Source organism: Tympanuchus pallidicinctus, unplaced genomic scaffold, assembly GCF_026119805.1.
Source record: "Tympanuchus pallidicinctus isolate F22 unplaced genomic scaffold, pur_lepc_1.0 scaffold15, whole genome shotgun sequence".
Taxonomy (NCBI): Eukaryota; Metazoa; Chordata; class Aves; order Galliformes; family Phasianidae; genus Tympanuchus; species Tympanuchus pallidicinctus.
In genome coordinates, this window is record NW_026294669.1 from 14,548,490 (window position 1) to 14,574,956 (window position 26,467).

Sequence of the window (26,467 nt, forward strand, 5' to 3'; positions counted from 1 at the left end):
ACCACTCCATGTGTCCCCTAGGGGTGTCACCCCAGGGTCCCTCCACAGCCCTGGGAACTTTGCAAGGTGCAGCCTGATTCACACCAACACTGAGCTCCCCAGACTTCTGGGTGAGAGTGTCTTCCACCCCAGCACCCAGCACTCTCTGAACCACCTTCTCCAAGCCCGGGGTGCATTTTGCCCTGCTCACGTGCCTGTGAAATGCATGCTGCTTCCTTCTCACTCCCACTCCTTTGGCCTTTCTCCCACTTCAACGGGGTCAGCAACTCCTCCATTGTGGGAAACTGCCCGTGTTCCCCGCTCTAAGCAGCAGGACCCTGACACTGTGCTGTGGGGGTGACACATGGGCACAATGCCCACCCTTGGATACGTGTTTCCAGATGAAAGGGAGGTTGCTTTACGCCATGCTCAGGTGGGGAACTGAGACCCAGCCCCCTGGGAGGCCTTTTCCCAGCCTAGGTTTGTGGCAAGCAGGGAAGGAGCACTTCCTCCTTCTCCTCCTCCTCCTCCGCTTTCCCTGGAGGGGGGGCTGGGAGCTATAAGAGCTGTGCACTGGGTGCAGCACAAAGAGGTAGGGGTTCCCCAGCACCATGTCTGGATCCAGCCCTGCTACGGCATCACTAGAGCCAGGTGAGTCCCATCTTGGCTGGGTACATCATACCCTCTGCACCCACTCATTGTGGCACTGGGGCTGGTGACGGGTGGCCTGGGGAGAGGGCTTTGACAGACACTTGTGCTGGAGGTGGCATCTGGCTGCTTCGGGCCACCACTGCTGGCCCCAGTGGCTGCAAGCCCCCTGGAGCTGTGGGGCCATTCCCTGGGAGGATGTCTCTGGGATGAAGCTGGGACCTGGTGTTGTTCTTATATGTAGTGAGCTGCTACATGCCCTCCTGCTTTTCCTCCCCTTGTCCTCTTCCTTCTCTCCCAGGCATCACTGGGTCCCTGAACCGAGGCCAAACGGACGCCAGCAACATCCCTGTCCCCCCGCATCACCCTGTTCCCCGTGCTCAGACCTACCTGGATGAGCTCATCAGCATCCCCAGAGGCAGCGCGGTAGGTGCAGCTGAGGATACTGAGTACTACAAAGGACACGTCTAGGATATGCCCTGGGAACCTTGATGTCCAAAGCCCCAGCTCCAGCAGAGTAATTGCAGCCCCATTCCCACACTTGAAGCTTTCCCAAAGGGAAAACCAAGGCACAAGGCACTGATGCCCCGCTCTGAGGGCCACCCCATCTCCTGTCCCAGGGGGTGGCCAAGTCCCATGGCCCTCCCCAGCAGCCTGGGGCCCCTCCAGCCCCAGCTGTTGCCTGAGAGAGGAAGGGAGAAGGGGAAGGAATGGAGTTGTGAAAGCAGCTCACTGGAGTGTGATTGCACAAGATGCTGTTAACGGCACAAGGAGGGCGGCAGCTCCATCTGTGCCGTAACAAATTTCAATCCAATCCCATGCCCAAACATCACTGGGGTCTCGCTGTCCACCCCAGTGGTGAAGGGCAAGGGTAGGGGGTTGGAGGAGAGAGAAATGCCTTCCATGCACAACATGTGCCCACGTGGCAGTGCAGGGCTCCACAGAAATAGGCGACCAGTAGCCCAACTGAGAGCCACCAGTTCTGAACGGGAACAACCAGACCCCACAGGACTTGCCCCATCCCATTGTGACCTGCCACCCCATTGCAGCCCGGCTTCAGCTTCAGGAAGCTGTGGGCTTTCACTGGCCCTGGTTTCCTGATGAGCATCGCCTACCTGGACCCAGGCAACGTGGAGTCAGACCTGCAGTGTGGGGCCGTGGCCGGCTTTAAGGTGAGCCCCAGGCTGCTGGTGACCCCACTAGGTGCGGGGTGCTGCCCACCACCAACCCGTGCTGTCCTTCTCCTGCCCCCCCAGCTGCTGTGGGTGCTGCTGTGGGCCACAGTGCTGGGACTGCTGTGCCAGAGGTTGGCCATCCGCCTGGGCGTGGTGACGGGGAAGGACCTGGCAGAGATCTGCTACCTCTATTACCCCACGGTGAGCACCCAGGGGGATCACAGTGTGGGTGAGGAGCCCTTTTTCTCCCACCGATCCCCCAGCCCCAGTGACCCCCTCTGGCCCCACGCACCCCACTGCCTGGCACGGAGACAGCTATACTCACTCCAATCCCACGTGAGGACGCCTGAGTCCCAGCGTCAGAAGCGGCTGCAAGTTGCGTCCTGCCCGTCTGATCTGCACTCTCCCTCTCACTGCACTCTGCAACCCCCTCATGCACCCTCTACCCATCACCCCTATCCCAAGCATCCCAGGGCCGGGTCCCCGCAGGGCTCAAGCATGTCGCCGTGCATCCCCATCCCTTCCAGGTGCCCCGTGTGCTGCTGTGGCTCATGATGGAAATCGCCATCATCGGCTCAGACATGCAGGAGGTGATCGGGACGGCCATTGCCTTCAGCCTGCTCTCAGCCGGACGGTAACTACCTGCAGGGTGCTGCCAGGTCCCATCTGCACCCCAGTGAGGGACGCAGCCCACCCCAATGCTCCACCAACCTGGCTGACATCCCTGCTCTCCTGTCCCATAGCATCCCGCTCTGGGGTGGTGTTCTCATTACCATCACAGACACCCTCTTCTTCCTCTTCCTTGACAAGTATGGTGAGTGCAGGGGCACTGGGATGGGGGCCACTCATCCAGACCCTGAGATGTCACTGCAGAGGTGCAGGCACCAGTGTGTCATTCCTCATCTCTTCCTTCTGCAGGGCTCCGCAAGCTGGAGGCTTTCTTTGGCCTCCTCATCACCATCATGGCTCTGACCTTTGGCTACGAGGTAAAGGCCCCCCAGCCTGTAATGATTCAAATGAGCTGCTGGGGCGGGGGCAGCTCACAGAACCCCTTCCCAGTACATGGTGGTGAGGCCAGCGCAGACAGAGGTGCTGAAGGGAATTTTCCTGCCCTACTGCCCGGGCTGTGGGCGAGAGGAGCTGCTCCAGGCTGTGGGCATCGTTGGTGCCATCATCATGCCCCATAACATCTTCCTGCACTCCTCCTTGGTGAAGGTGAGAAGGGACCAGGGGACAAGTTCCCCATTGCAGAGACGTGGTAGAATGAGGTGAATGGCTTCCCCATGGGGGGCTGTAATGGATCCCCATGGAGCACATTACCTGCCGTGCCCAGACCCGGGCGATTGACCGCTCCAAGAAGGAGGAGGTAAAGGAGGCCAACATGTACTTCCTGACTGAGTCCTGCCTCGCTCTCTTCGTCTCCTTCCTCATCAACCTCTTCGTCATGGCTGTCTTTGGAGAGGCTTTCTACCACCAGCGCAATGAGGATGTGGTGAGTCCCTCCAGGGAGGTGGCAGCTGCACCAGGGGTGGAGAGGGGCAGGTGAGCTCCTTGGCCATGGATGGATGGATGGATGGATGGGTGGAGAGTTGAATTCATAGCCATGCTCACCGTGTTTTGCAGCATAACAAGTGTGTCAACAGCAGTGTCAGTCACTATGCCAGCATCTTCCCCATCAACAATGAGACGGTCTCTGTGGATATCTATCAGGGAGTGAGTGGCACTGGGCTGCATTCCACGGCCAGCTAGCCTTGGTGGCTGTTTTGGGGGCACCATGCTGCCTCCGGTCTCCCAAATCCAACCCCTCACTATGCCAAGGGGGAATACTTTGGGATCCCCATCAGAGTGTTGCCACGCAGGGTGTCATCCTGGGCTGCTATTTTGGGGCTGCAGCGCTCTACATCTGGGCCGTGGGGATCCTGGCAGCAGGGCAGAGCTCCACCATGACAGGCACCTACGCAGGACAGTTTGTCATGGAGGTGAGAGGGGAACACAGGGAGAGGTAACTCAAGGGTGGGCTCTGGGCAGGGGTCCAACGGGCAGCCCGACCCCAACAGGGGCATTTGTCAGGGAGATTTATTCTGGGCAGACTTGGACTCCCTGAGAGCCGGGATGGGGTCAGCGCCCACCCATTGCTGCCACTCGGCAATCACCTCCCCGTGAGCCCCTCATGTGAGGTCCTTCTTCCCTAACGAGCTGTTCGCTTAACGAGCAGGGGCTGACATCTAGCGGGGCCCTGCAGCCCTGCAGGAACTGAGCACTACGGAGTTGGGGGGGGGGGGCGCGGAGGGAACACGTCTGTACAGAATTTTGGGAGCACGCCAAGGGCTGATGGCACATCTTTCCCCTCACCCCCAGGGCTTCCTGCAGATGCGCTGGTCCCGCTTCACCCGGGTACTGTTCACTCGCTCCCTGGCTATCCTGCCCACCCTCTTCGTGGCTGCCTTTAGGGACATAAGCCAGCTGACGGGCATGAATGACCTGCTTAACGTGCTGCAGAGCATCCTGGTGAGGGGTGGGCACAGCCGGGCCCCCGTGCCACTGTGCCCCCCTCACTCTGACCCAATTCCAGCTGCCCTTCGCCGTGCTGCCTGTCCTCACCTTCACCAGCCTGCGCCCGCTCATGCATGACTTCGCCAATGGTCTGTGAGTGCTGGGGTGCGTGGGGAGGGGGGGGGGGGGGAAGGGGGAACACCTCCTTGTCCTCAGCAACCCCGGTGGCCCCAGAGTGGGGTGAAGTGTGGCTATGGGCCGCACAACCCCTCTATTTGGGCTCGTGCCGCCCTGCTTACCGGGGTGGGTAGCACAGAGCTCTGGTGCCCATACCCGCCTGCCACTTGCAGCCTGGGGAAGGTGCTGATGTCCCTCATTACGGGGTTGGTCTGTGCCATCAATGTGTACTTCGTGGTGGATTTCCTGCCCACGCTGCGGGGCCTGGGCTACCTCGTTCCCCTGGGGCTGCTGCTGGTAGCTTACGTGGCCTTTGTCGCCTACCTGGTAAGGGCAAAAGGTGGCTGGGGGTGCGTGGAGGTATTGACTCTCTTCTACAGCCGCGGTGCCTCCAACGAGTGCCCTCTTTGCCTTCAGCTCTGGACGTGCAGCATCGCGCACGGAGCGCGGTTCCTGCCCAGGGGACGCTACAACCGGTTCAGCTTCGATCTCACCATGGACGGGCCGGGGGCGGCAGGGCCGCAGTGACGGGCTCCGTCCCGCACAACAGCGCCCTGCTGCCACACCAAGCCCCGGGGGGCGATGCTTTCTAGGGAAACGCCCCCCGCACGGCAGGGGTTAACAGACTTCGGAGGGTTCTGCAAAAGCCTCTCCTTGGGTGGTGCTGGGGGGCAGGGGGCCGAGCGGGATGGGCCCTGCCCTGCTCATCAGCGCCGGGAAGCGGAGGCTCCTCTAATTACCGCCGGGACCGCTAATTACAGCCGCTCACCGCAGGGACAGCCCGGGGGGAGCCCGCTCCGCCCGTTTCGCTGCCTGCAGACCCAGAGCCCTGGTGTGTGTCCCGTCCCCCGTCCCCCCCCCCCCCCCCGGTCCCAAACGTGGCGACGCCCGTTGGCTGTCCCCGCACGGGCCCGGGCTGTTCTCCAAAGGGGCTCCGGCGCGGGATGGGGGGGTCGGGGCCGATAAATTGACGTTTGTAACGCACCCTCCGCCTCTCTGTGTTGGGGCGGGGGGGTCCCGCAGCGCTGCGCCCCCCGCCGCGGCCCGCACTTGCGAGACGCTCCCTGGCTGTTTCAAGGCCCCCCCCCCACCCCCCCTCCGACGGGCTGCCCCCCCCGCCCTCCACCCCGAAGTCCCCCCTTCCCAAATGACACTGAGGGCTAGGCGCTATTTGGGGTCCAGCCGCCTGCCTCCCCCCCCCTCCCCCAGACCCACCCGCCAAAGCTCCCCTCGGGTAAAGTTCCCCCCCCCCCCGCTCCGGGCACCGCGCTTGTTTATGTGAAGAATTTCCCCTTCCTTAAAAGGGCGATGGCAGCGCGGGTGGGGCGGTGCCTCTCCCCCCACCCCCCTCCGCGTTGGCCCGGCTGTGTGCTGCTTGAAGGAGGAGCCGGGCCGGTGGGGCCCACCGCCGGTCGAGGGTGTCCCCGTGTGTCCCGTCCCCCCATCCTCCTCCCACGGCCTCGGGGCCGCGCGAGGGGCATCCCTTGCATGGAGTGGGGAGGGCAGAGAGACTCGGGGGCACGGAGGGGCTCTGAGAGCATAGGGACAGCAGGGGACGGCGTGTCCCAAGGGCGGCTGAGCTCGTGGCAGGGTTAGGGTTAGAGTAGGGGGCGGCTGTCGCAGATGGTTCTCTAAGAGCCTGAGGCACAGCCTGGTCCTCGTGGGGACAGAGAGGTCCTTGCGGAGACGCTGTGGTCCTTATGGGGACGGTGACACATGCAGCATGAGGCCATGTCCCCATCCTGTTCCCAGCCCCCACTCTGTACCCGAGCGTGCAGGCGGCTGGAGGGATGCTTGATACTTCGAGTGCTTGACTCCCAGCCTGGCCTCGGAGCCTCGCTAATTGCATTAATTAGTTAATTAGAAGCCGAGCTTCGTCGTGCTGGGGCCGGCGCCGCGATCACCAGGGCCACCAGCTGTCACCGCACCGCGAGGCCTTCCTCCTCGTGCGGGATCACAGAGCGGGCAGCGCGTGCGGCCTCTGCGTGTGCCCCTGTGGGCCCCAGAGCTTCAGCATCCCCGTACGGAAAAGGACAGCGACAGCGGCGGGATCCGGCCCGAAATAGGGCCCGGAGGAAGCACGGCCGCTTCTTTCCTCTTCCTCTTCGGGGACAGGGGACATCGCAGCCTCAGGGCACGGGGGCAGCACTGCCTGCTATCACAGATGCCAGCCCTGCAGGATGGGGGGATTTTTCCCCTCGATGTCTCCGTGTGGTCGGTGGTGGCACCGCGCAGGGACGCGGCTTTGCTCCCGAGCCCACCGGAGCGCACCCCAGACTCAGACAGGGGACAGCTGGGACCCACGGGCGTCGCCACCGGTCCGGGTTGGAGGGGGACAAACGGGGACACCCCACGGCGCGTCCTCGTGGAGTGACCCCGAGTTCCCTGCGGATTGTCGGGGAGGGAAAGAAAACCGCAGCGGTGCATCCTCGGCAGCTGCTGAGGGGTGGGGACAAAGTGGTGGCAGAGGGAGCGGGGCTGTGCGGCGGTGGGTGAGGGATCTGCGGAGGGGACTTCCAGCACCTCGAGACCCCCGAAACGTGCGGGCAGTGGCGACCCCCTGCTCCTCCTACACGGGGCGTGAGCCGGATGGGGACGGTGGTGTGAAGGGGGGGGGGAAGCGGGTTTGGGTTACGGAGTTGGCATTGCCCTTTTAAGGGGTTCCTTGAAACCGCGTCCGGGTTCCATGTTTGTAGCAAAAAACCGTGCGGAGGAAACTCCATGTTGTAACAAAGTTTCCTCCGCCGCTCCCCGCGCCCGCGCCCGCCGCCCCGCGCCCGCCGCCCGCCCCCCCCTCCCCGCCCCGCGCCCCTCCCGCCCCCCCCCCCCCCCCCCCTTTCCCCGGGGGGCCGAGCCGGGGGGGGGCAGCTCCGCGCTCCTGCCCCCCCCTCCCCCTCCCCCCCATGGACCACCAGTCCATCATCACCCAGGTTAGCAAGGAGGAGGTGACCGCCCCGCTGCAGGAGAAAGGTAATGCCCCCCTCCTATAAATAATCCGGCATCGGGACCCCCCCACATCCCCTCCTCCTCCCTTCCTCCCTCTGTGGGTTTTGCTTTAGGGGAGGGTCGGGGGGGCTAAATCTGGAAAATCGCTCCTCGGCCCCCGCCGCCGCTGTGCGTTCACCCCCCTCCCTCCCCCCCCCCCCCCGAACCTCCCCCTCTTCTCGCTGCATGGCACTATGGGGTGCACGGTGACAGCCCAGCCTTCCCCCACCCGCCCTGTTTCCTATAGGGCCAAGGGTCAGACCCTTTGCTCCGCGTTGCTCAGGGTCCCCCACGTGCCCCCCCCCTCTCTCCCCGTGCGCGGCGACGGGCGCGGAGTGTGTGATGAGTTGCGGTTGGCCTCAGCTGGAGTGCGGCCCCGCGGGGCTGCGTGCACCGGGACGGGGCCGCGGGGACACGGGAAGGGGGTTTCGTCTGCACTGCTCCACGCGTCATTCCCCGTCTGCGTCCCTCCTGGGGTGATTCGGGGAGAGCGGGGCGGGGGAAGCGCCGCGGGGAATCTGAGGCACGGAGGGACGCGGCTCCGTGGCGTCCCGGCGTGGGATCGCAGGGGGGGCAGCCCCTGCCCCACTGTGGGGGCTCCCAGGGCCCTGCGAGTCTCGGAGGAGCAGATCCATGAGGGTCGGCAGCCGTCCCATTCCCCGGCAGCATCCCTGCCCCGCTCCCGACCCTCGGGCTCGGGCTGGGGCAGGATCCGGCCGCGCTGAAGGTGTCCGTGCCTCAGTTTCCCTGCGATCCACCAATGGGGGCTCAGGAAACGGCACCCAGCGGGGTGTGCTTCACCGCGATTGGCTCCTCGCCTCCGGGTCGTTTGCACCAGCCAATGAGCAAGCCGAACAGTTGGCGGGGAGGCGGGAAGAAAGATGGCTAGGCCCCTCCCCTTTGGGTCGGCCCCTCCTACAGCACAACCCACGCGTGTCCGTGGGGTCTCAGCACCCCTCGGGGGGTTGCCCACCTCGAGGAGCTCCCCCCCAGCTTCAGCAGAGGGCAGCTATTGTAGGATCCTGGTGGTGCCCAACCCCTATTGTGCTCCCCAATCCCGCAGGTGCCCAGAGCCCCCCGGCCGCTGCCAAGAAGCCTCGGGGCCGCAGCATCCTCCAGTCCCTCTTCTGCTGCCTGTGCCACGATGATGCTGAGCCCTTCTCCGTCAATAACAATGCCCCACTGCTGGTGGAGGAGAATGGCACCGTGCCCAAGGTACCCCCTTCCAGAACTCCTACCCCAAAATGGGGGCGGATCCAGGGGCACTCGATCACCGTGCCCCAGCCCCCTGTAACTAAAGAAGGAGACACTGCTGCCTGACCTGGGCACAAGGCAGAAGGGAAGAGGGTGCCCCTCGCCCCCCCACCGACCCCCTGGCTGTGCCCCCCTGCTGCAGGCTGCGGTCAAGCACCTCCTGCCCGAGATCAAGCCTCAAGATGCCAGCAAGCTGTGTGTGGTCATCGACCTGGATGAGACACTGGTGCACAGCTCCTTCAAGGTGGGAGCACCCCTATTGGGGTGGAAGGGAGGTTTATGGGCCATGGGAGCCCCCTACCCCACGCTGACTCTGCTGTGCTCTCTGCAGCCGGTGAACAACGCTGACTTCATCATTCCGGTGGAAATTGATGGTATCATGCACCAGGTATGGGGCTGTGCAGTGAGGGCTTGGGAGGAGTTTGGGGGTCAGGTGGGGTGCCCCCCAAAGAGGCTGGCGCTGGGTTCAAGTAATCCAGGATAGGCTGTGATCTGACAGTCAGCCTGTTCTAGGTTACTTGGCTCCGGAGCCCGCCCAACGCTTCACCCTGGAGATGCCAGGGATAGCGGGCACCCCCCTGACTGTCAGCAAGCGGTGTCCCCTCATTCCAGCACAGGGCACGTCTCCTCCCTGCTGCTGACCGGGGTCAGGACGTGGTGCCCTTTGTGGTGTGGGGCTCCACCACAGTGGTCACAGGGGGGTGGTGCTGGCAACCCCCGTAGGGTTAGGGTTATGTGCCGCTGGGTCCCTCAGTGCCTGTGCCTGTAGGTGTATGTGCTGAAGCGGCCGCATGTGGACGAGTTCCTGCAGCGCATGGGAGAGCTGTTTGAGTGTGTGCTCTTCACCGCCAGCCTGGCCAAGGTGAGTGGCAGCTCCAGTTACCCTGTTGTCCCCTTCCTTGGGCACCATGAGTCCCCTGCAGCCGCAAACCTGTGGCATCACTGGACCTTTGTCCACCTCTGGCCCTTGGTGACAAACCCATGGGCACCTCTGGATGCTGGATGTCAGTGGTCCCTTTTGGTGACCACCCATGGGCCCCGCTGGGTCCCCCTTGGCCAACCACCCACTGACCTTGGGACCACCGGACTTTGGCCACCGTTTGTCTCCCTTGCCCAACCACCCAAGGGGACCACTGAACCTTGACAGCCACCTCGATTCCCTTTGCCCACCTGCTGACCTCCCCTCTCCTCGCAGTATGCGGACCCCGTGGCCGACCTGCTGGATAAATGGGGGGCGTTCCGTGCCCGGCTCTTCCGCGAGTCCTGCGTCTTCCACCGGGGCAACTACGTGAAAGACCTGAGCCGCCTGGGCCGCGACCTGCGCCGCATCATCATCGTGGACAACTCGCCCGCCTCCTACATCTTCCACCCCGACAACGCTGTACGTACCCCGTGGGGGGGGTGGTCTGGGTGGTGGCGCAATGGGGCTACGAGGGACGCGAGGTCCTGAGCCAGTGGCTGTGCCCGCAGGTGCCGGTGGCCTCGTGGTTCGACAACATGGCAGACACGGAGCTGCTGGACCTGCTGCCCTTCTTCGAGAGACTCAGCAAAGTGGATGACGTTTACACAGTGCTCAAGAAGCAGCGGACTAACAGCTAGTGGTGCCCCAGCGTGGCCGGCAGTGGTGGCCCTGTGGCAGCATCACTGGGGGGCTGCGGGGTTCCCGGTGTCCCCCCATCACCTTCCCGTTCCCCGCTGCAATGGTCATGGTGGGTGCTCCACGCAGAAGGGGTGCCCGGGGTGACCCGCTGGGGACATGTTTGGAGGGGTCCCGTCCTCTCGCTGCCCCCCCCTCCCCAAAATGGTTCTCAGGTCCTTTTCCCCTCTGCATCCCCTGCAGTGGGGAGGGGAGTTAAGCAGCTGCTGCTTTCCACTGCCTTTTGGGGGAACCTGGTCCCCACAGTCTTAGTCCAATGGGGAGACTGGCAGCCCAAGTTTGGGTCCCATTGGTCTTGGTGTCACTGCCGTGCCCCCAGCTCTGCCTGCTGTGCAGCTGATAACTTTGGGGAGGCACCACTCCACACACCCCTTTGTGCCTTCTGGTGCCCCCTCCCCACCTCCAGAGGTGCATTTTGGGGAGGCTGAGCCCCTGGTTTTCAATGCCTCCATGTGCCTTGGGACGCCATGTCTGTATGTGTCCCCCCTGCAATAGAGGTGCCTGGGGAAGGGATACAAAATCACCCCCTCCAACCTCACTTTCTTCCCACGGGGGTGGGAATTCTGGTGGCCTCAAACCCCCACTCCCCTCCCACAGTGCCTCCATGGCAATGGGGCCACTCCACTCACCAGCAGGGTTCCCCTGCCTTGTGGGGGGGCCACACGCCCTCTATCCCCATCCCTTCTCAGTGTCACCAAAGGCTGTGACTCCCAATGGGGGTGGCCCATAGAAGCCTTAATATAATGTCCCACCCCCCACCTCTCCATGGCCTTACATGAACCCTGCCCCCCTCCCCCTTGCCGTGGTCTCCCAGCCTCGAGGGGATGGAGGGCTCTCAGGGAGGGGGGCGGACTTTTAAATGGAGGGAGAGCATATCTTTTAGAGTCAATCTATGGACAATGATATATTTTTAAGGGGAGAGAAGCAACGGTCTCCCAAATAATCAAGGGTGCCTTTTTACCGCTGTGCCAGGGAATGGGGGAATCTTTTGGGGGAGGGCTTTTTAACTCTCCGTTACTGTCCGTCCGGCCCCTGCGGTGCTGCCCTTCTCCAAACGCTGGGGGCCAGGGTGAGGGCCCCCCCTGCTCTGCCTATGCCCCCCACCCTGCACCCTGCTCCTGCAGCGGGGTCCCACTCAGCACTTTATTGGCCACATCAGCCAGCACCCATGGGTGCGCCCCTGGGTGTGCGGGGGGAGGGGGGCTGGAGTTGGGGGCGTGGGGCGGGGGGGGCTGGGGACCAGTAAGTGCCTTGGTGTGATTAAAGCTGTCCAACCCTCCTGGAAATGGGCTGTGCTGAGCTGTGTGTGTGCACAGGTGTATGCAATCGTGGTCTGTGTGTGCATGCAGGTGTGCATCGTGCACACCTCTCTGCTGTACATAGGTGTGTGCAAGCCCCATGTGCAATGCATACGCCCACTGCAGGGACTCCTGCTTGGGTCTCATTGGGTGCTGCGGGGGACTGTGGGTGCTCCCATACTCATTAAGGTACCAGAGCCTCCAGCACTCGGGGGGAGGGCATAACAGGGGTTTGGGTGCCTCCCCAGCACAGCCACTAGTGCCCTCTTTGGCCTCACGCCTCTCCTCCTTAATGAAGCCTCTGTCCTCCTCCCCGGTAGCTGTGCTAATTGCTGAGTTCGTTAGTGGCCCTGCGTGGGGCCCGAGGAAGGGGCTCACTGCTGCTGTCCCTTGTGCCACACCAACGGGACACGGGCAGCAAGCGGGGGCTGCGCACCCAGGTAAGGGGGCACTGGTGTGGGACTGCACTGTGGGGTGGGAGGATTTGGGGGGATAGAAGATGTTGGGGAGCCCACCTCCTTGGCCTCGGGAGTCTCTTGTTGGGTGGCTGAGCCATCACTATCCCTTTGGTGATCCCTGGGGCTGCAAGGGCACAGGGTGCCGCTGGTGGCACAGTGCTGGCTCAGCAGGGTGGGGGCAATCATGCTGTGACAATGCTGTGATAAGTGTGGGATAGGTGACGCCTTGGTGCCAGCGTTCCACAGCCCCTCCTGCACCTCCAGAGCCACCCAAATGCTATCAGGCAGAATTAGGGTGGAAAAGGGCAAGGATGAAAGGGCTAGGAATAGCTCAGCCTCAGAACACCAATTGTTGCTGGAGGAGTTTCAGAACAACTGCATTCTGACTATCCCGGAGAGTCCCTAGTCCCCAAGGTGTCCTCTCTCTGGCCACTCTCTGCTCCAATTGAGGGACCTCTGGCCACGTCCAATCCAACCCATGGGGATCCCCAGCACCAGGCTGGTGATGCCTTGGCACACAGAGAAGCCATGGAATGAAACAGAAAGTGGGTAGTTGCAGGTGGGATCCACCCCATGCTGGCAGGCCCATGCTGGGTAGGACAAATGGGACAATTGCACCTTTCTATGTAGTTGGAGCCATTGCAGGTGGCTCCAACATGGCCCCATAGGTTTTGGTTGCTTTGGATCCCCCATGGCTGGGATTGGGAGCATCTCTGCAGCCTGCTCGGTCCCCATCTCCCATGGGGACATGGCCACTGGGACCTGCCTGTCCCCTCCCCATGTGTGGGTTGGGTATCGTGGTGGCTCAGTGCCATGGGAAGTGGGTGCCACCCAGGTGTCATTACCCTGAGAGTAATGGGGCTCTGAGGGGGAACCTTGAGGGATGTGGGGACCTTGACTCAAGGTTCTTCCTGCCCTTATATGGTGAACATGGGCTGGGACAGCTGGGGACAAAGGTCTCTTCTCTGCTGGCACCCCAGCACTTCCCCTAGGTACACGCACCTTGTGCTCAGCTCTGCGGGGAAGGTGAGGGGCTGGGGATGAGGGGACAGCACATCCCAGTGCCAGTGCTGTAGGTGGCACTGGGATGGGGGTGGGGAGAAGAGACCTGCTGGGGTTCACAAGGGGCTCTGTCTCATTGGGGCTCAGAGGCGGTGGGGGGATCGGGAGGAGGACGTGGCCCAGCAATGCAGCACAGGGCATGTGGTGTTGGGGTCGTGGAGGCTGCGCATCCATGGATGTGCATACACACCCATGTAGGATGTGATGCCCATGCCGTGAGCAGGGACAAAGGGAGAAGGGCCATTGAAGTGTCACCCAGGTGTGGCTTTGCAGGAGGAGGAATGGCTCACAAAGCCTGGCCCTGTGCCCAGGAAGCAGGGGAGGATATGGGAACATGTGGACAGCAGGACACCACGGTTACCTGCTCCCTTACACACCTGGCATGGCCCAGGACCCCCACTCACCACCAGGGAGGGGTTGCACCCTGCTCACGTGTCCACAGCCGCCATTCACCCCCCATGGCTTCAGGGGGGTTGACTGCCTGGCTGGCTGCAGGACAGCAGATGGCTGCAGCCCAGCTCTTAATGAGGCTGCCTGCTGTTAACCCTAACAAGGGTGCTGGCAACAGGTCCCCCTGCCTGCAGCCAGCACCATGGTGGAGCTCAGCAAAAAGGTCACCGGGAAGCTGGACAAGACCACGCCGGGCATCCAGATATGGAGAATCGAGGTGGGTCCTGTGGATGTGGGAGGCTTTGGGTTTAGGACCCCTGCGGGCTGCCCTGCTCACATGTACCTTCTTCCTACAGAACATGGAGATGGTGCCAGTGCCCACTAAAAGCTATGGCAACTTCTACGAGGGGGATTGCTATGTGCTGCTGTCGGTAGGGCTGTGTAGGGACTTGGGGTGCTGTGGGGTGCCCCAGACCTGGGGACACAGGGTGCACGGCTCCTAGCGGGTTCCCCATCCTGCAGACACGTAAGACCGGGAGCAGCTTCAGCTACAACATCCACTACTGGCTGGGTAAGAACTCAAGTCAAGACGAGCAGGGGGCAGCCGCCATCTACACCACGCAGATGGACGAGCATCTGGGCTCTGTGGCTGTGCAGCACCGTGAGGTCCAGGGCCATGAGAGCGAAACGTTTCGTGCGTACTTCAAGCAGGGACTCATGTAAGTTGCCAACATGGGTGTTCTGTTGCTTGCCATGGGTATCCTTCCTGCCTTGCCAGAAGGGTCTCTGTGACAGTGGCAATGGGAAGGCTCCCTCTGCATCAAGAAAAGGATAGATGTCACATTGTGAGTGACATGGTTTCGTGGTTTGGAGGGGATGGGTTGATGGTTGGATTGGATGATCTTAGAGGTCTTTCCAACCCTAAAGATTTTATGACTCCATGGGAAGATCTCTACTCTGGGAAGGGAGGATGTTGGCCTGGATTCTGTCTCACTCTGTCACTTACTCATACTAATAATGTTAGTGGTTGCCGTGCATATGGGCAGGAGAAGATCCTTGCTGGAGTGGGAAGCGTGGCCCAAGGCTTATGTCATATCCATGTCCTCTCAGCTATAAGCAGGGTGGGGTTGCCTCAGGCATGAAGCACGTGGAGACCAACACCTACAACGTCCAGCGCCTGCTGCATGTGAAGGGCAAGAAGAATGTGGTGGCTGCAGAGGTGAGACAGGGGATGTGGTCACCCCACAAAGCCCCAAGCAGAATGGGGAGCAGTGCAGACCCTGGTGGGAGGGTTGCTGAGCAGGGAGGCTGTGTGTGCCTGACCCACTCTGTCCTGCTGCAGGTGGAGATGAGCTGGAAAAGCTTCAACCTGGGTGATGTCTTCCTGCTGGACCTTGGCCAGCTCATCATCCAGTGGAACGGCCCTGAGAGCAATCGTGCCGAGAGGCTGGGGGTATGGCGGGATCCGGCTGCTCGGTGCCTCCAGCCCCCATGCTGGGACCTCACCGTTCTGATCCTTTCCCTGGGTGCAGGCGATGACCCTGGCCAAGGACATTCGGGACCGAGAGCGTGCGGGACGTGCGAAGGTTGGTGTGGTGGAAGGTGAGGATGAGGGGGCCTCACCTGAGCTGATGCAGGTCCTGACACATGTGCTGGGGGAGAAGAAGAACATCAAGGCAGCCACAGCCGATGACCAAGTGCACCAGGCGCTCAACAGTGCCCTCAAGCTGTACCAGTGAGTTGCTGGGGATGGGCTGTATCTATGGAGGCATCTTGTACGGGTGTGAGGTGTCAGGGTGATACCATGACGTTGGCAGCAGGGAGTCTCACAAGTCCCATCCCTATGGATGGCAAGGGAGAAGGGATGAAGCCAGCACAGAGGGACAGGTCCTTTGGGTGTAGGAGCGCTGGGATCCCCCAGTGCCAAAGGGGTTGGTACCTAACAGCTAGTATAGAGATGCTCATGCAAATGTCACGGATGCTTTCTAACCCAGAGGCATGTCCCCAGTAGAGCTGACTGCCCCCATCCGATCTAACATCCCCTTGTCCCTCACCAGCTCTTCCATGTTTGGGGTGGCAGTGGGGATGGAGATGATGGCAAAGAAAGTGATGGAGATAGAGATGGAAATGGAGCTGCGCCCACCACCCCCATGTGGCGCTGGGGAAGATGTTTTTCAGAACTGTTTCCACCTTTCTCTCCTCTCTCTGTGTCCACCAGTGTCTCTGATGCCAGTGGGAACCTGGTCATACAAGAGATAGCAATTCGCCCCTTGACTCAAGACATGCTCCAGCATGAGGTGAGATGCTCAAGAGCAGTGCCCATTTTCCTTGGCAGCTTTAACTCAAGTGCCCACCCGAGTGCCTTTTGAAAGATCGAAGCTACCCTAAGGTTTAATGTCTGCTGTCCTCCCCCCCTCCCAGGACTGCTACATCCTTGATCAAGCTGGTCTCAAGATCTTTGTGTGGAAGGGAAAGAATGCCAGCAAGGAGGAGAAGCAGCAGGCAATGAGCAGGGCCCTGGTGAGTGCTTGGGGTGGTGGTTTGGGTTTGTTGTCCCCGAGGAGAGAGACTGGGTACTCCATGTCCAGGTACTGGATCTGGCTCCCCTCAGGGCTTCATCAAAGCCAAGAATTACCCGTCCAGCACCAGTGTGGAGACAGAAAATGATGGGTCTGAGTCCGCTCTCTTCAGGCAGCTCTTCCAAAAATGGACTGTTCCCAACCAAACCAGTGGGCTGGGCAAGACCCATACTGTGGGCAAAGTGGGTGAGTGCCACAAGGTGCTGGTCCCAGAGGTCTGGAGGGATGCTGAAGGGGGTCCCCAAGCCTGGCTCAGTCCTCACTCTTCCCTGCAGCCAAGGTGGAGCAGGTGAAGTTTGATGCCACCACAATGCACGCCAAGCCTGAAGTGGCTGCCCAGCAGAAGATGGTGGATGATGGATCTGGGGAGGCAGAGGTAGGCTGTGGGAAGGAGGTGGAATGAATCCGTGCGCCACGCTGGAAGATGCCATGGGAGTGCAGGTGCTGTGGGGCCAGGAACGCAGTGTGACACCATCCCACCAGGTCTGGCGGGTGGAGAACGGGGAGCTGGTGCCTGTGGAGAAGCGGTGGTTGGGCCATTTCTACGGCGGGGACTGCTACCTGGTGCTCTACACCTACTACGTGGGGCCCAAGGTGAACCGCATCATCTACATCTGGCAGGTGAGTCCCTGTCCCCTACCCAGGGCTCATCCTCAGCGGGACAGTGCAGGACAGGGCTACCCACCAGATGGCCCCATGCACAAATCCCCTGTGGGTCATCCCCTGCCCCTCCACGGCCTTCCCATCCCGCCTACATTCCCAAAGAGAGAATGTCCTGACGCAGGGCCGCCATGCCAGTACGGATGAGCTGGCCGCCTCGGCCTACCAAGCTGTTATCCTGGACCAGAAGTACAACAACGAGCCCGTGCAGGTGCGCGTCACCATGGGCAAGGAGCCGGCCCACCTGATGGCCATCTTCAAGGGCAAGATGGTGGTGTACGAGGTGAGCACGGGGCTGGTGGCAGGGTGGGCAAACTGGTGGCTGTGTGACCTCTTCCTATCCCCACCGTCCCCAGAATGGCTCCTCGAGGGCAGGGAACACGGAGCCAGCATCCTCCACTCGGCTCTTCCACGTGCACGGCACCAATGAGTACAACACCAAGGCCTTCGAAACACCCGTTCGAGCTGCTTCTCTCAACTCCAATGATGTCTTTGTGCTCAAGACACCCGGCTGCTGCTACCTCTGGTATGGGAAGGTGGGTACGGCCTCGACCAGCTCCTCCTCCTCCTTGTCCTCCAGGGGTTGGGGTGGGCTCAGTGCTGGAGCTGTGCCGCTCACACTGTAGGGCTGCAGCGGGGATGAGCGTGAGATGGGCAAGATGGTGGCCGACATCATCTCCAAGACTGAAAAACTGGTGGTCGCTGAAGGGCAGGAGCCAGCTGAGTTCTGGGTAGCTCTGGGCGGCAAGACCAGCTATGCCAACAGCAAGAGGTACGAGCTCTGTGTCCCCAGCCCCTCAATGGATTCTCCTAGTGCCCCCAGTTCCTTGGCCAGTTGCCATCGCAACCATGTCTCCCCACCAGGCTACAGGAGGAGAATCTCTCTGTGCCACCCCGGCTCTTTGAATGCTCCAACAAGACAGGCAGGTTCTTGGCCACTGAGATTGTCGACTTCACCCAGGATGATCTGGATGAGAATGACGTTTACCTGCTGGACACTTGGGACCAGGTGTGCAGGGAATAGAAGGGGGGATAGAAGGACTTGTCCTGTTGCGGACAAGCTTATGTCCCCAACAGGATGAAGGACCTGCAGCAACCGGAGGTGGTGGGATGGGAGCATGGAAACCCAATCCACATGGTTTTCATTGAGGATGGGCTCCCAGCACCCATCCTTGGGGACAGACTCTGTGTCCCCAGCCACCGGTGAAGGGCCAGCCCAGTGCTGGACATGGTGGCCCCATTGCAGATTTTCTTCTGGATCGGGAAAGGTGCCAATGAGTCAGAGAAGGAGTCTGCAGCAGTGACAGCACAGGAGTACCTGCAGAGCCACCCTGGCAGCCGTGACCTCGACACCCCCATCATCGTGGTGAAGCAGGGCTACGAGCCCCCCACTTTTACCGGCTGGTTCATGGCCTGGGATCCCCTCTATTGGAACGTGAGTCAGGGGCTGGGGGCTGGAAGTAGCGAGGAGACTTCTGGAGATGGGGACAAGACTGGCTGGATGTAGCCCCAGCTGAGCAAATCTGTTCCTGCAGGACAAGAAATCCTATGATGAGCTGAAAGCTGAGCTGGGGGACAACGCCAGCATTGGGCACCTTGTGTCAGTGAGTGTCACAGGAAGAGTTGGGACAAGAGGGGACCCTGAGTAACACATGGCACAGCAGCAGGGGAAGAGATTACTGGTGCCTTTGGCAGGCGGCACAAGAAGCTGCAAGAGCATTTTCACGTGAAGGGACAAAGGTGTCAGTCCCCTAGAAGGCAGCCTGGTAGCTGTTCATTATGTGACCTTGTCCCTCCCCACCAGGGGCTCACTTCCAAGAATGAGATCTTCACAGCCACCACCACACTCGTCCCCACCAAGCTGGAGATCTTACCATTGGATGTGCTGGTGAACACTGCAGCTGAGGACCTGCCCCGGGGCGTGGATCCCAGCAGGAAGGAGGTGAGCTGGGGGGGGCTCGGGGAGGCCATGGCTGGGGGAAGCCCTGTGGCTTGAGCTCAGGCTCCTCCTTCTCCAGAATCACCTCTCCGACGAGGACTTCATGGCTGTTTTTGGTATGACCCGCTCTGCCTTTGCCAATTTGCCCTTGTGGAAACAGCAGAATCTCAAGAAGGAGAAAGGACTCTTCTAGGAGGGGAGGCTCAGCCCACAGCCATCCCAAGCAAGCACATTATTTTTACTAAATAAAATGGATTTGGAATGGGGCTTTGTGTGCTTCTCTGCCCACCCCAGCACCTGCAGCTCAGGACTAAAGGTCTCATACACAGCCCCAGGGCACTCCCTCTGTTATCAGTGAACTCATGCATAAAACTCAGTAAATAGTTGGCAGTATCAAAGGTAAAAGCGACAAGCCATGGCACGGGAAGCACAGGGACAGCAGGCATGGGGCAGGGCCCGGGGGGGGCAATAGGGGAGCAGAGTCACAGAGGCAGCGACGGGGGGTGCAGCCCATGCCCTACAAGGGTTTTAGAGTGCTGTCAGATGGACTGGGACAGGCAGCAATAAGATTTCAAACCAAAAGAGGGCTAATAAAGGTTTTAATTTCACAAAAAAAAAAAAAAAATCTATCTACACATTGTTTAAAAGGCAGGGGGAGGGAAACATGAGCAAAATCTGTAAAGAATAAGAGAGGAACAGGTCTGCTAAAACACAGAGAAAAGCTGCTCCACATCAACAGTGTAAAGAACCAGAAGTCAGGCTGCAAGCAGGCAGATACCAACCCTGGGATGGGGTGGCTCTGCAGCAGGTCCTCAGCTGCACATCCCTCAGCACCCCAGCAGCACTGGGGTCCCACACTCCTTTATCTCTCTTTGGCAGGCAGTTACAGGGATACTTAGCTCCATGAAAAGAAAACAGAACAGTTGAGTTCTTCCCAGTCTCCTCAACTCCTCCATCACCGCAGCACACAGTCCCCACACGCCTGGTGTCAGGGTGAAGTGCAGCAATGCTGACTGCTGCGGGCAGTGTGCTGGACATGCACCCCAGTTACTGTGCTGCACAGGATGGGAGGGAAGGTGAGCAGGCATTTATCATCAGTGCTGAGCAGAAATGGAAGGTGATGGCACAGTCACAAGCTTCAGAGCCCTGCTCCTCATGAAGCTGCTCCAGTCAGTCCTTGCTCTGCACAGGCTCCGGTCCACCGACACGAGCGTTCTCACATCTATCAGAGGAGCAAACGTGGATCATCGCAGTCATACAATGCAGGGAGGGAGGAAAAGCAAGATGGCAGTTCCTTGGGTTTGCGTGCTGAATCACATTTTGACTACCCTAAGCTGATTCAGGAGCAGGTCAATGTTTAACCACAATTCTGCAGAGCTGAGGAAAAGCCAAAGAAGGGTTTGTAACATGTCAGACCTGTCACTTCTGCACACAGTCAGTCCTGATCCATCCCCACTCAGCACCAAAGAGCCCTATGCCCTGGCAGCAAAGTGCCTGCACAAGCAGCTGCTGTTGTGCTAAGGGCTGGGAGCATTTGCAGGGCTCTAAAGTCATTTCCTCTCTGGAGCAGCCCACGCCAGAAGCCTGCACACATTAGGGGACTGCCACTGAGATTCTCTACCCACTTACAAGCCAGGACAGGGAGAAGCTGAGTGTTCTGCTGTGCCAGTAAGGTCTGAGCACAGAGGCCTGCTCACCCCCCATCCCCCACCGCTCAGCAGCAGCAAGGAAGAGGCTCTGCAGCCCCTGCTGCCAGGGTGACATGCCACCACGCCGCCATGTGCCAAAAAAAGCTTGAAGTAATTCACAGATGTTTGCAAATTCTTTCTGGCTACAATAATAAACAAGGACTTTGTTTTCATGGAACATGGACTGCTGGATTCAAGCATCAGCCTTCTCACCTCATTCCAAGCAAAAAACGGTTTTAAACAAAAGTTAGCGCATTGGGAATTTGGGCAATGTTTGCTTTTATTATAAATTAAACGGAGCACAGTGCCTTCAGAACCGTCCTGAGAAAGGAGAGCTGACTGCTGATCCTACAGGAACACCATTAGTCATGTACAGCACTAGCATAGGAAATTGGGGAAAACATCTGCCTCCTGGATGGAGCAAATCATCCCTTGTCCAGGGGCCGGAGCGATGGGTTCAAAGGATACCTCGTGCCTCACCTCATCTTCCCATCACCCAGAATCCTACCAAAATCAGGACTAACAATAGAAAAGTATAATGCTTTGTAATAAGTTAACACATACACTGCTTCGGCTGCATCTCACAAGCTTGTGGTTACAACCAAACATTCACTCCTCCCTTTGAAACCACAAAGATTTCACCCTGGCCGTGCCCACCTAATGCAGGGACCAGGAGGTCACTGGGGCTTTTCACTCCCTAAAGGGCTGTCACTGCTGCCCCTCACTGCTGCACACGGAGGGGAGGAGAGGTCACTGAAGCAGCACCCCATAACAGCCCACTGGGACGATCCCTGGTACGGAAGTGCCCACGAGAAGAGGTGCCTGCTGTCAGTTATGCACAGATGGTTCTGCCTGCTTTGCTTCAGCTGATTTATTCCTGAGAAACTCCTAACAATAGTTTAAAAAACCCGGAAACTATCTTGACAGCAAAAAAAAAAAGTGTATTTTCTGTGTGTTTTTTTTTTTTTTTTAAAAGAAGTCTTTCACCTCTAAAACTCAAGCTGCAAAAAACAGAGCTAGAGGCCAAAACAAGATCAACTACTCTGCTTAATAGCAACAGTTTCTCTGAAGTAAGTAGATGCCAGCAAAAGGAAACATCTGCCCCTGCTAAATAAGTGCCAAGGTGCTAAAAAAAAAAAAAAAAAAAAAAAAAGTCGATAGGCATTTTTTTCTCCCTGCTGAAACAAGCTCTAAAATGAGTATCTTGGAGCTAGCCTCATTAAACATGTTCCCAAACTGTTCTGTTAGCACTGAACACAAGCTTCCTGAAAGCTTTCCACCTGCTTTAGTCACACAGCTGGAGCACTCTGCACTCCTCAGTAAGAACAGCCACAGAGCTGCAGTGGAATCCCTTTTTCTGCACCTGGGATGAGGGAAGACCAAAGAAAGACCACGGTTCAAGCTAAGAGTGGCAAGCAAGGCGCTGCAGGCCCTGCCTTCTTCCCATCGTTTCCATTTCACGACGATTCTCGGCTGCACAGAATGAGGCAAGATGAAAAAGCAGCTGTGGTTCAGCTCCTGTTCTCCACCTGCTCCAGGTGTCACCCAGCAGCTTGGGTCAGTTACATCAAAGCAAGCCCTAAGCAACATAACTTCAGCGAGGAACACTGCACACCTCTCTTCCCCAAACTTACACAACAATGTAGCAAAGAGAACACAATCAAATAATAATGCTTGTAAAATAAATCACATGTATAATCTCACCACTAAAGGAGGATGACGGTGAATGGCATCAAAGAGACAGAGCTGCCACCAGGTATGCAATACATTCCACAGCACCAAGAGTTTGTTTCCTGGAACTGCACGTCACCAGCAGAGAGCTTACAAACCCACCAATGTCAAAACACATCAGCTCAGCGACTGCACAGTGAGATGACTGCTGAGAGCTTACCCTGGGAGCTGGGCTGCCAGTGAAAATCACCAACACAACACACACCAGCTAACAGAATCTATTGCTTAAACCGGTTTTGGAGAAGGAAAAAAAACCAAAACAACCCAACAAAAAAGAGCCAAGTGATATGTAAATCTTCCCCACTCACATCTGGCCGGTGAATGGGCTTTTGAAGATGAGTCTCTTTTTGCACGTTTTTCCTTTTAAATCAGTCTGTGAGCAGCTGTAGTCTCGTGGCTTGATGCAACTCTTTAAGGCTCCATGCTGACAAAATCGTTTGAGGAACAATAAAAACTTCACCACAGGAGCATCGCTCCGGGATGTCAAGGTTGACGACTGTGGGTCGGGCCGAAGACTTGCACAGATGGTTGTGCAAAATGTGAGCATCCGTATTTCTACCATGTGTCTGTTGTTTTGGCCCTGAGCTGTTTGTTACTCCTGCACGTCTGGCACAAGTTCAGGATTTCCTGTGCTCCTCAAGAGGCACGAGGTGTTGGACTCCTCACAGCGGCTGACGGATCGATCTGCCTACTTCCACGCTAAGTGGCTGTGCACTTTTCTCTGTTTCTAGTAATTCATCGAAGATATCCCTAAAACACAGAGGAAGAGCAACAGTGAAACTCACGTGCAGCAAGCAACTGCTACGCGAGGCAGCCCCGAGGGAATCAGCAACTGGATTTAATCCACAAAGCTCAAGCGTCACAGTGCTCGGTAGAGAAAGGTGTCTTATCTGGCATTTCTCAGAAAGGCTCCTTGAATCCCCAAGCATTTTCTTTCCATTTGTTACAATGAATAAGACCACTGGTAAGCCCCACAGAACAGTAACAACAGTTAAAGTAAGTCTAGGCTAGTAATAGGATCTGAAGGAACACAAGACGCAGTCTGCAGAGATAATGTAGTATCTTTTACTACAGGGACCAGAAAACACATAGAGGGAGCAAACCGAGTTACAAAAGCCCTTCCTCAGTTGTGTGCCTGATAAAGTATTACTTCTATCTACAAATCTCATCTTGCTCATGTCCTGAGATGACCATGGCTGCAGCAACACAACCACTAGAAGCATGGATAAGGGCATTTACAAATCTTACAGCAAGTAAGGACAAAATCCAAACTCCACTGTGATTCTTGGTGCAAATAATGAACGGCTGAAACACCAAATTCAGCTTTTCAAAAGATGATTTAAGGTTCCTTGTTAAAATACTGTACGCTAGTGACATGCAATATTAATAATGAACTTATTTCTAATCTGAACTAATTTGTCATTCCTGCGTAACATTTTGACTAATGTCTTCTGACCCACATACAGAGACACTCCTCACCCCATCAAAGCAGAACAGAGGTCTGCTATCACAAGCAGTACCAGAATGCCCCAGGCCACCTACTTGTGCATGTAGAAGAAGATGTAGCCACTCCGGTCTCTGTCACACTGGACAGTGGCTTCTAAAGTTCTAGACACCTCCAGATCATTGTAGGTGAACCAGGACTGCTTCTTGATATCATAGACATCGCTGATATAGTGACCTTGAAGACACAGAACACTTTTCATGCTGCACTTCAGCCAGTAAGCTGGTTTGCTCAGACAACCCACGTCAGATTTAAAATGCTAAAACATCCCTAAGACCCTGCATGCTCTGCCTTTGCTGGCCAGTGAGCTAGTGATAAGCACCAGCAATGCCACAGATCCCATAGCCAGCACTGAGCCCAGAAGCCTCAGATAGGCACAGTGACACCCTCACCCCACTTCACTGCCAGCAACCCACAATTAAAGAGCTGCTTTTTTATTTTGTCTGCTCCTGCAGACCAAACTCCTCTCTACAAATAACCCTGATATAGTAATTTTGTCTTGCAGATTTTTAATCTCAATAAGAGACAAATAAAACAGTGTCTTTTACCTGAAGATGATGTGCTTCCAATGTGGCTGACAATGCTGATGAGGCGATAGGAGTGAGGCAGCTCTCCTGTCTAAAAACAAAGGTCCAATTAAAGAGTTTAAGTATTTACTTTTGTCCCACGTAACCTATGGACACGGTGATTTATACCTGAGATAGGGGCTTTGGCTACATAAGGATTACAGCAACAGACACCCTGGCTCACACCAATGGAAGAGTCCTTCAAGTGGGGAAAAGCTCCTGACTTTAATTTTATCCTTGAGCAAGCAAGAAAAAAAAAGCCAAAAAAAAAAAAAAAAGCAAAGCAGTCACTCTGACCTCAGAACAGATGCTGACATGAGCTCTACTCCACAAAGTTCTCTAAACAACCACTTCCTAAGCAGCTTCCACTGATGTCAGAATCAATCCACCAAATAAACACAGATAAGCAAAAAGGGAACAGCACATTTACATCTGAAATATTAAAGCTTTATCCTTGATAAAGGATAACAATATACAAATTTAATAGCTAATACCAGATATGGGGCTCAGACTCTCACCCTGCACCTGCAATATCAGCAGGCAGTGCCCTCCCTGCATGCAAGAGACACACTCTGCCTGTTCACTGAACAAAAAACTAAATGATGCAGACTGGCTTTCAGTAATTACTGCTTCAAGCTCTCAGACCAGGATACCTGATTGATGCAGTTCACTGGCAACGCTTTAAAACTCCATTCTTGGTTTAAGAAAATTAGTGAAGAATTGTAAGAAAATAAGAACTATTCAAGGTAAGTTCAGTTATAAGTCTTAACCTTTGTCACTTCACGCAGCCTTCTCCCAGAAGGGAGGCACAGGCACTGCTGCATGGAGTCCAGAGCTCCATCCACTAGAACACTGCCCATGTAAAATTACTGTTTCCTTTTCATCATTACCCATACCTTAGAGATGCTCAGAGGAGTCTCTCTGCAGCCACTTTTTTTTTAATTTTAAAAACAGAATAGAACAGACCCTTATTGTTGAGTATTTTTCTATCTTCTCCCTTTTCATCAGGAAGGAACTCTTTAAAACCATCTAACGCTGAGCCTATGGCAAAGAAGGGGCTGTATTTCTCAGTTAACATCTGGAATCAGAGACCACACCTCAGCGTTTCTTTTCAGCTCTTCTGCTTCAGCTTCTGAGTACTCCATGTCAAGCACATCCTCATTCCCAGAGTCCTCATCAGAGCCAACGCTGTCCAGGAGAGAGCTGTTAAACTCTAAACAGCACAGAAACAACAACACTGCGTGAGAATCCAAACACCCGGAAAACACCCGGTTCGCTCCAGAGCAGGAAGCCAGACCCAAACCCGAGAGCAGCAGGGCCAGTTGGGTCAGGGAACTACAAGCTGGACAAGGAGAACCTATGAATTACAGTTTTAAACTATAATTGCATTAACAAAGTACATTTTTCAATTGAAACTGGCATCCAATCGCTGCTGCTGGCAGCAGGCATCTTTTCATTGTTTTCAGTGGTAACAAGGCAGCTCACCACAGGAACTTCCAGTTTGCTTGGCTGAGCAGAACGCAGGCAGCGCTTTGCAAAGAGCCGGAAGGCACACAGCTCCCTGTACACACTGTTCCTAACTTCCTGGGATTCTGCAGCCACCCGACTAATGCGAGGGTTTGCACAGCGCTCATTAGGAGAAGTGGCCGCGCTTTCAACAGCTGAGTTAAAGCTGCAAAGTGCCGGGTGGGTGAGGAGCTGTGATTAACAAGACACTGCTCACGACTGACTTTTTTATTGTTTTGAAGAAAGACATCAGCACTTATTGCTCCTCAGAAGCAGATAAATTCATCTGGTAATCACTGAGGGCTTTTCAAGCTGTCCAAATATCTAAGAGCACCTTACCACAATGCTTCATTACTATTCCCACTCCCTTTTTAGAGTAGGAATTTCCTCTCCGTTAAGCTTTGCCCTGCCAGGTTGCATGAAATCACTCACCTGCCAGCCCTACACAGATGATAAGCAGCACCTGAGGCTCATCACAGTCTGCATTTAGGAAGGACAGACCGTATATCGGGTACCCCTCCACTCCCTGGGACCTTGAAGCAGGGTCTATCTACCCTCCCCCTCTGTGTCAGACAGATAGGGTACTTATTTTCTTGAGCAAAGCCAATGCATTAACGTGCTCTAAAATACCAACGGAAACTTGATGATCCTTAGATTGTGACTACAGCCATGTTGGTTTCTGGGAACACAATTCCATGGTCCATTCTTATATACAAGA

General features: G+C 57.1%; 4 protein-coding genes across 8 annotated transcripts in view; 3 read left to right on the top strand and 1 right to left on the bottom strand.

Moving 5' to 3' along the window:
• The first annotated feature begins 472 nt into the window (after positions 1 to 472).
• Positions 473 to 5,522, top strand: SLC11A1 (solute carrier family 11 member 1). Of its 2 annotated transcripts, XM_052675965.1 has the most exons (15): positions 473 to 630; positions 929 to 1,053; positions 1,677 to 1,799; positions 1,884 to 2,003; positions 2,330 to 2,436; positions 2,546 to 2,616; positions 2,721 to 2,788; positions 2,862 to 3,017; positions 3,136 to 3,294; positions 3,426 to 3,515; positions 3,662 to 3,781; positions 4,161 to 4,310; positions 4,375 to 4,448; positions 4,646 to 4,799; positions 4,890 to 5,116. In XM_052675965.1, exons 1-15 carry the CDS (start codon positions 591 to 593, stop codon positions 4,998 to 5,000), a joined length of 1,668 nt encoding a protein of 555 aa, XP_052531925.1. In that variant the 5' UTR covers positions 473 to 590; the 3' UTR covers positions 5,001 to 5,116. The 2 variants fall into 2 exon arrangements, with proteins under 2 accessions (XP_052531925.1, XP_052531926.1); XM_052675966.1 differs by lacking the exon at positions 4,646 to 4,799 and having other exon boundaries at positions 4,890 to 5,522.
• Positions 5,523 to 7,323: 1,801 nt separating this feature from the next.
• CTDSP1 (CTD small phosphatase 1) lies at positions 7,324 to 11,311 on the top strand. The gene is made up of 7 exons (XM_052675703.1): positions 7,324 to 7,442; positions 8,521 to 8,672; positions 8,854 to 8,955; positions 9,043 to 9,099; positions 9,481 to 9,573; positions 9,907 to 10,092; positions 10,182 to 11,311. The coding sequence occupies exons 1-7, from the start codon at positions 7,376 to 7,378 to the stop codon at positions 10,308 to 10,310; spliced, it is 786 nt and encodes a 261-aa protein (XP_052531663.1). The 5' UTR covers positions 7,324 to 7,375; the 3' UTR covers positions 10,311 to 11,311.
• Positions 11,312 to 13,050: 1,739 nt separating this feature from the next.
• VIL1 (villin 1) lies at positions 13,051 to 19,020 on the top strand. 3 transcript variants are annotated; one of them, XM_052675700.1, is made up of 20 exons: positions 13,051 to 13,150; positions 13,755 to 13,853; positions 13,933 to 14,007; positions 14,099 to 14,295; positions 14,687 to 14,795; positions 14,919 to 15,029; positions 15,109 to 15,311; positions 15,795 to 15,873; positions 15,998 to 16,096; positions 16,188 to 16,341; positions 16,431 to 16,531; positions 16,639 to 16,776; positions 16,940 to 17,098; positions 17,172 to 17,351; positions 17,442 to 17,587; positions 17,680 to 17,824; positions 18,062 to 18,250; positions 18,351 to 18,419; positions 18,620 to 18,757; positions 18,834 to 19,020. In XM_052675700.1, the coding sequence occupies exons 1-20, from the start codon at positions 13,055 to 13,057 to the stop codon at positions 18,945 to 18,947; spliced, it is 2,601 nt and encodes an 866-aa protein (XP_052531660.1). In that variant the 5' UTR covers positions 13,051 to 13,054; the 3' UTR covers positions 18,948 to 19,020. The 3 variants fall into 3 exon arrangements, with proteins under 3 accessions (XP_052531660.1, XP_052531662.1, XP_052531661.1); XM_052675702.1 differs by having other exon boundaries at positions 13,078 to 13,150; positions 13,771 to 13,853; XM_052675701.1 differs by having other exon boundaries at positions 13,081 to 13,150; positions 13,741 to 13,853.
• A 316-nt stretch (positions 19,021 to 19,336) lies between these two features.
• USP37 (ubiquitin specific peptidase 37) overlaps positions 19,337 to 26,467 on the bottom strand; it is a 30,683-nt gene continuing 23,552 nt past the window's right edge. Inside the window, exons 21-25 of one of the 2 annotated variants that reach the window (XR_008204915.1) lie at positions 25,341 to 25,456; positions 24,226 to 24,295; positions 23,716 to 23,854; positions 22,482 to 22,923; positions 19,337 to 20,131 (exon numbers count right to left, since the gene is read on the bottom strand). Coding sequence is in view for 1 of the 2 variants with exons in the window: in XM_052676268.1 (XP_052532228.1) it covers positions 22,836 to 22,923; positions 23,716 to 23,854; positions 24,226 to 24,295; positions 25,341 to 25,456 (413 nt within the window). In the remaining variant the exon portion in view is untranslated. Of the gene's footprint in view, positions 20,132 to 20,704; positions 22,924 to 23,715; positions 23,855 to 24,225; positions 24,296 to 25,340; positions 25,457 to 26,467 lie in introns of those variants that run through there. The other variant, XM_052676268.1, reaches the window with a different exon arrangement.